Below are 8,245 nucleotides of genomic sequence, written 5' to 3' on the forward strand. Positions count from 1 at the left end.
GGCCGGAAATAGAACTCCTGGCTGCATCTACATTCTTACGCCTCAAAGGGCAGGTCTAGGCGGGCAGTGGATGTGGTGTCACTGGTGTCACTATGGTAACGACATCCGGGTTTACTTTAAGATCGCTGTGTGGCTTCTCTGTAGCTGTAACCATGGTGATAACAGCCAGGCCAGGACTTGTAAAATTAGCGTTACTTTCTTATAGCGGAAGCCGCATAAATAACTTCCAGGATCTATCTTTATAGTTAATTTTTGCACCATTATAGCACCTCATTTCACACCTTATAGTTGCCTTTTGCACCGTTGCCAAAGGAAAAAAACATCATAGATACAAGGACGTTACTGGGGTTCCGCCAGAATCCAGTAGAGTAGGGGTGTCAAGCTCAATTGCACAGGGGGCCAAAACTCAAAGCATACTTTAGGTCGGGGCCCTGAACAGGATAAACATTTATTGCCAGGCATGCAAACCCCCTCTGCCCCACAGATAAGGCAGCTGAGCTGCCTGCTCCATTGGGCAGAGAGGGGACAGCAGCGGCAGCCTATCTGCTGCTGCTGCTCTCATGCCCTGCTCCATTGGGTGGGGGCGGGGCGGCGGCATTCCCAGTGCTGCAGGCTCTTGTGCTGTGCAAGCCGGTTGCACCGGGCTTGCAAACCCTCTCTGCCCCACGGAGAAGGCAGCCGCCTACTCCATTGGGCAGAGAGAGCAGTGGCGCCAGGCGTGCAAGCCTCCTCTGCCCCACAGAGAAGGCAGCTGAGCCACCTGCTCCATTGGGCAGAGAGGGGACAGCGGCGGCGGCCTGTCTGGTGCTGCTGCGCTCATGCCGCGTGAGCCAGCAATACCAGACTTGCAAACCCTCTCTTCCCCATGGAGAAGGCAGCCGCCTGCTCCATTGGGCTGAGAGGGGGCAGCGGCCTTCCTGGTGCTGCCGGCTCTTGTGCTGTGTGAGCCAGTTGCACTGGCCATTCAAACCCTCTCTTCCCCATGGAGAAGGCAGCCGCCTGCTCCATTGGGCAGAGAGGGGACGGCAGCAGCAGCCTGACTGGTACTGCCAGCAGCACTGGGCACGCAAACCCCCTCTGCCCTACGTAGAGCAGCAGCTTCTGTTCATCCCACACGGCAGCCTACCCTGCAGGTATGCACAGAAGTCAGAGCAGGACTCCACTGGCGCAAAGCTGAATCTGGACCAACGCATGACCCAGAGATGGGGCGGCTCTTGCAAAAAAACTCACGCAAAGCACCAGGCAAAAAACACACACCAACTTCTGCCCACAAAGAGATGCCACCGGACTTGGAGGCGGGGAATTTGCAAGTTTGGGTGGAAGGAAAGAGGAGGGCTTGCCTTTCTTTTGGCTTGGAATGCTGTAACTCACGGCCCCCTTTTTTGCATGGATTACAGGGCTGGGGGCGTGTGTTTGCAATGGGTCAGCTCTTGCAAGGAGAGGAGATTATTTTCCTTCCCCGTTTGGGTCTGCAACTTTGGGGAGGGGTGAGCATTACTTACAAAGGATTGCAAAATTTGCATGCAAATAAGGTTCCCTGGGGGGGAATCTCTCAGCCAGGCTGGCCTTTTGCAAATGCGGTGTTAAAAACAAAAAGCTACAGAACGAAAGGGAAACTGGAGGCAGCTGATCCTCAAGTTGCAGCCCCAGAGGCTCAGTTGGAGCTGCTCTTCGAGTGTCCCGGTGATTCTCTCTGCAGTCCCCAGAGCAGGTTTGATGCCAGAGAAGCCCCAAAGGACAGCAGCTGGGACTCAGGGGAGGGCCAGCCGGACCCAAAATGGAGCCAGAGCAGTCCCGGGGTGGGGAAGCCTGCCCACCCAGCCTGCCCACTCCCCCCCACGTCTGGCCTGCCTGTGTAACCCCCATGCCCAGAATGGGTTGACCCAGTAAGGGGGTGGAGACTCGGAGCAGCAGAGAGGCTGAAAGAGCTCTTTTGCAGAAGAACAAGGCTACCAGACTCAGACCTTGATTTCTATAAGCCCTTAACACCTTGTTAAGGTAATTGCAATATTGTTGGAAACTACTGGGAAGGTAGTTGTTGTTTTTGCTATGTTGTAAATGTTGGAGTTTATTGTTTCAGGGTTTTCTTTTGTGGTTGTAATGGGTGAGAGTTCTCCTGGAGACCTTCATCATGTTGCAACCTGTTCATCAAGCCCTTGGAGTCTTCAGGAGCCAGCCAACTTGCAAAGAAGATTTGGACTTGGCAATATCAGTAGACTGTAAATAGAAGGACTTGAAATGCAACCTGAACAGGACCTTGAATTGTAACGTTAAATGTTGATGTTTTAAAAGTGTTATTTGTAAAGAGAAGTAAACCATTTTGTTGTTAAAAGTTGTTGTTGCAACTCATTCCAAGTACTGCCCCACAGAACCCACAAGCTGAGGTTACACCTGCTTAGTGCTTACCAGTTGAGTTGCCTCTTCCTTCGTCCCTCACTGCAGGCTGCAAGCTTCAGGCTCCCGCTGTTGGCTTGGGTGGGTACAAGAGGCTCCCTTGGCTGCAGCCTTTTCTGGACTGCTCTTCCCCAGGTCCCACACCGCCTCTCCCCCACGGCCTGGAGGCCAGCCCGTGCCAGACAATGGGATGTTAAGTGTGTGTTAAGGAGGGCCAGATATAAGTATAAGTGGGCCATGAGTTTGACACTTGTGCTCTAAACATCCATCTCTTTATATAGAAGTGAGTTGATAAGGATGTGTGGTTGTATAGTTGTGAGTGGGAAGCATTGATTTTGGAGCCCAAGCTGTGACAGTGGAGTTGGAATTCCTGGTAGGTGGCTCTGTCAATTATAAACAAAAAATCCATGTATTAAGAAGAGGAGTTGGATTTATATCCCCCTTTTCTCTCCTATAGGAGACTCAAATGGGCTTACAAACTCCTTACCCTACCTCACTACAAACACCCTGTGAGGTAGGTGGGGCTGAGAGACCTCAGAAGTACTGTGACTAGCCCAAGGTCACCCAGCTGGGGTGTGTGGGAGTGTACAGGCTTATCTGAATTCCCCAGATAAGCCTCCACAGCTCAGGCGGCAGAGCGGGGAATCAAACCCGGTTCCTCCAGATTAGAGTACACCTGCCCTTAACCACTACGCTACTGCTGCTCGCTTCCTATGATTGTTAGGTCAGGCTATTTACTGTTCATACAAAATGCTTATCAGCTGACCCTGGGTCATTCTGTCTCAGCTTGATCAATATCATGAGGATAAAATGGAGGGCAGGGCAAGAGAACCATGAATGCAACAGTGACCTTCGTGAAGGAAGGAGAAGACAAAAATATCTTAAGACCATATTGTCCATGTCCAACAGGCAAAACATAAGGATAGTGTTACACTGTTAGACAGTATGCATGGGGCTGAGCGCGAGAGGTACATTTTAAAACCAGAAGAGAGTCAGTGTAACAAGTAGAAGCATCAGTTAGTAGAAGTCCAAAAATAAAACAGCTGGACTGAAGAGTTGTACATATAACATAGAGGAAATCAGGCTTCACATTTTGTTTTCCATTTTGACACAGAACAAAATTCCTAAAGGACTTATCAGAAATGGTTAATTGTGTCTCATACTTGAGAATCATCTAGATGAGTTATTATAATCTTTGATTATGCAAAGATGCCAGAAGAGCTTGCTTCTGCTAATTCTGTATCCCTGTGCACATGACATGCAAAAATATACTAATGACACTGCTGTTCTAACTTTGACAATGTGATGACTGAGAAATTGCATTTATTTTAGCTTGACCGATTTGAAGGCCAGTCTAATTAAAGCAGTTCATGATATTCGAAGGGACAAAATAAATGTGTCTGTGTGAATTTCGGATTGCAAGGAAGTTCTCTGTATATCATGGCTTCAAATGTTCCCTCTCTTTCACCTACAAGAAACAAGAAAAGTTTATCAATCAAGGACAAAATTGATATAATGACTGCAGTGGAAAGTGGCATGAAGAAATCAGACATTGCTGCAAAATATGGCATAAAGAAAAACTCTCTGTCTTCCATTATGAAAAGCAAAGACAGAATTTTAGAAGCCTTTGAATTTCAGCAATTTGATCCTAAAAGAAAAAGGTTAAGGACTGCATTGTATACCGATCTTGAAGAGGAACTGTTGAAATGGTACAGAATGGCACAGGGCCTGAATGTAACGATCAGTGGACCAATGCTACGTCTCAGAGCTAATGCTATCGCTCAGAAACTTGGACATAGTGATTTCAAATGTAGCAATGGCTGGCTGGATCGATTTAAATCAAGGTATGGATTAACATTCAGATCACAGTCTGTATTAGCTGCTGGTGGTACTACTACCATTGCTCCTGTAACTGCAATGGATCCTGCAACTGCTTGGTACAGAAACATCCTTCCTTACTATTTAAAGGTTTATCAACCAAAGGACATATTTAACATGAAGGAGACAGGATTGTTTTATCAGCTATTACCTATTAATACTTTTTCATTTAAAGGAGAAGAACGCTCAGTAGGGAAATTAAACAAGGACAGAATAACTGTACTGGTTGGTGTTAATATGGATGCCTCAGAAAAACTTCCTTTGCTTGTCATTGGAAAAAACAAAACTCCCCCTTGCTTTCAAGGAGTGAAGTCACTGCCTGTAGAATACCAGGCAAATGCTATGGCATGGATAACTTTGGAGGGATTTAAGTTATGGGTATGCAAGCTTGACAAGAGATTTCAAGCACAGGAGCGGCAAGTTGTCATTTTTGTAGACTTGTTTCCAGTTCACCCAGAGATAAAACATTTGAAGTCCATCAAACTTGTGTTTTTTCCTTCTTGCTCATTCTCCAGATTCTCAGCAATGAAGCTTGGGATTATTAAGAGTATGAAAATCAAGTACTGGTACCTTCTTTTGAAAAGATTTATAGACTGTGTAGAAGCTGGTAAGGAATTCACTTTGTCATTGCTTGAGGCAATTGATATGTTGCACCTCTGCTGGATAGCAGTATCTTCAAAGATTATTGTAAAAAGCTACAGAGAAGCAGGATTTACATCACAATCTGAACATGTTGATGTTAATACAGAAGCTGAAAGTAATCTAGATTTGGCTGAGTATGCATTGGCTGCAGGAGTAGAGCTTCCAAAAAATTTGTCTTTGGAAAAATATGCAGCTTTAGATGAAGACTTGCTCACCTGCGAAATGATAACCCCTAACAGTGAAAGATTCTGGGCTGAACAGTGCACTTCAAATGAAAGTTATGATGAAGGAGATGTGTCTCCAGAAGTCAAGCACTCTTTACCATCCAAGAATGAGGCTCTTGGTGCTTTAAGCACGCTTCGCAGATTTCTCAGAAGTCAAGACTTGAATGAGTCTCTTTATAACTGTCTGGCAGTTTTAGAGAACCATGTTCAGTTTGAAGTATCTAAATAAGTACTAATAGCTTTGTGTTGTTGTTTTTTAAAAAAAATTCTGATAGTATATAATATACAACTGTACAATTTGCGTCCTGTCAAACCAAACACAGTCCATCCTGGAAGCGTACGAAGGGTTCCACATACTTTGGAGTTTTGCTGCCTTCATGAGACTGCAAAAAGTGGGGAGGAGCTTGTCAAAAACCTGCCAAGCCACAGCATGTGACTGGTGCATATTCTTCAAAGTTTAACAGCTGAAAATAGGGGTCTGTTTGTATCCTTTCTATTTTCATAACATGGAATTACTGTAAGAGACCCAGCCTTATTCTGTCATTACACATTGCAGAAGGTAGCCGACCAGCTGTATGTTTTTTTCAGTGAGTCATTGGTGATGTATGTGAAGGACAAGCATGCATTGGGGTGGGGGTGGGGGAAGCATATAGATCAGGACTACAATTCTGTTAAAAGAGATGGGGAGGGAGGAAATCTGTTCTCTAGTGTTTCATTTAATTTCATTCTCAGTTGACATTCTCAGGCGCACATTTTTTTTCTTCCTTCCATTTTTAAAATTGCTCTTCTGCTTTATGGTCCAAATAGACAGGAACTAGATATCTGTAATCATGCTATCCTTGGATGCCAGCCTCAATGGGGCACCCCTTTTTACCCCTCACCCTTTCCCTAATGTAAACTGCTTCCTGGAATAGTTGGGTGTGACTCTATCATACCCCTTTTGAGCACAGGAGAGTTACATTATTCTTTGACAGGAAATGTGAAATTGGACCAGGACGTCAAAGGAGATCTCCTATGTCTTGTTGGTAGGAAGATGCAACAGAGTGCAACTCTCTTATTCTCAAAGCAGTGTGAAAAAGTCACTCTATTTGTGAATTAGTGTCCCTCCTTACAAGAAATTATGGATCATTGACATCACAGGAGCCTCCGATAATGTCTCCTTTTTCTCCTTTTTTCTAATAGGTATAGGAGGGAATGGATGATTGTCCCTTTTGTGCTCCTTTGAGGTCTGTCAGTATCAATGGTGCTAAAAGGAGTGTGAAAAGGTCATTGGCGTTTTCCCCATGGCCAATATATCCTGGGATAAGGAGGTGAATCATCCTGGTTCGGCCATGATTTCCGCATGGCTTCCAGGTCTAACTTGGGCCTGCCCTGCGAGATTTCCCTTATCCTGCCCCTTTCAAAAACTGACAAAATTGGCAGTTCTTTTTTTAAAAAACCGTATCGCTCCCATGCAAACACTGCGGGAGATGGACCAGGTTATTTTTCTTGTCTCGATGGCTGCAGCCAATTAGAATGGCAGAAAAACGGGACAGTTTGCACATGCACGGCAACGTCAGCGAGGAAAATGAAACTAAACTGGGGGTTATGCAAGTTCTTCTTCCCAGCCTGAACACGCTGCCAAGCTGCCGTGCAGAGGGAGAAACCTAGATGGAAACATCCTGGTATGTATGCTCCCTCTACCACTCAAGCACAGCCTAGGTAGACCCACTGTTTGTCTCCAAAAGCCTGGCTCTTTCTTCTTGCTGGTTAGAGTCCTTAGCTCTTACCCTCTACACCAGTGGTGGTGAACCTTTGGCATTCCAGATGTTATGGACTACAATTCCCATCAGCCCCTGCCAATTGGCCATGCTGGCATGGGGCTGATGGGAATTGTAGTCCATAACATCTGGAGTGCCAAAGGTTCGTCACCACGGCTCTACACCATGCTGGCTTTCCAGGCAGCATTATGAGCTGTAACACCACCCCACTTCATGTAAAGAGCTGAATAGTACTGACTGCTTCTATGTAGAAAACAAACAAAAAACCCCGGCAAAGAGTACAGCTGTTAATATTGCTCTCCTTCCTCACAGACTTTGCATTTAACATCCATTCACATATATTCATTCTTCTTCTTCATTATTCATTTATCCTTCATTCATTAAAATAGTCCCACCCATTTTATGCAGTTGTAATTCATTATGTATTATTCATATATTAATCATTAATTAACTGACATTATCCCATGTTTTAATTCATTTTATGTGATAATTATTCATTGATCATTATCATTATAGATTGATATTGGTATTGCATATATTCACATAAAAAACCTTCTGAATTCTTTATCTGGCCTTTGCATGTTATTTACAATTCAATTTTTAAAAAACCATTCCATGTTCTTTGTTTCATTGGTTTGCTTAATAAAATTTGGGGTAGATCCTTCATAATGCATTAAAATGGATAGCATTTGAACAGCTATCCAAATGGAAGATGTCCTATCTAACATTCATGGTTTATTAATGCATGAAGGTATGAATAATAAAGATAAAATTCAAAAGGAAACCATGGGCAGTATCCTGCCATCCATTTTCTCCATGTTCCTCTGCATTGCTGCAGTTTTTTCCAGTGCCTGGAAGGATCATTCCTGGGATTGCCGGATCCATGCAGAGGAACAGCTGTGAGGATCAGTGTGCTGGGGTGAGAGAGTACAAGTGGATCAAATTGCCTCCTCTCTTCAGCAGAGCAGCACAAACAGAAGAGAAAAACAGGAGTAATTTCAACTCCCTGACCTTCCTCACTTCAGGGCCCCCAACCCACACAGCTGGTTTTCTGCAACCCTGTCTCCCTGGACCGATCCCTCCAGGGGTGAGAAAGAGCCTCACCAATGCAGAGGAATACAAGAAAACTACACTTTCCTCATACACAGTTGTAGAATGTGGCTAAATGAAATTGTTTTTGGAGAAGATTTGATAGAACAAATGGGGGGGGGGTGTTTTTAAAAATGAAATGAAGTATACAATTTCAAGTTGTTGGAGGGAAAATCATAGGCCGTTTCCGCACGGGCAATGAATGGCGGCCTGGAGACGGTAAAAACGCCGTCTCGAGGCCGCCACATTACCGGCATT

At 44.9% G+C, this 8,245-nt stretch overlaps 1 protein-coding gene across 1 annotated transcript; it reads left to right on the forward strand.

Moving 5' to 3' along the window:
• Positions 1-3,834: 3,834 nt before the first annotated feature.
• On the forward strand, positions 3,835-5,367 carry TIGD4 (tigger transposable element derived 4). The gene has a single exon (XM_048508737.1). It carries the CDS (start codon positions 3,835-3,837, stop codon positions 5,365-5,367), a length of 1,533 nt encoding a protein of 510 aa, XP_048364694.1.
• Positions 5,368-8,245: the final 2,878 nt, after the last annotated feature.

The sequence above is a fragment of the Sphaerodactylus townsendi genome, linkage group LG10 (genome assembly GCF_021028975.2).
Source record: "Sphaerodactylus townsendi isolate TG3544 linkage group LG10, MPM_Stown_v2.3, whole genome shotgun sequence".
Classification (NCBI taxonomy): Eukaryota; Metazoa; Chordata; class Lepidosauria; order Squamata; family Sphaerodactylidae; genus Sphaerodactylus; species Sphaerodactylus townsendi.

Excerpts from the sequence above, each read along its gene's own strand:
- TIGD4 (XM_048508737.1), top strand. The coding sequence starts at position 3,835 with ATGGCTTCAAATGTTCCCTCTCTTTCACCTACAAGAAACAAGAAAAGT.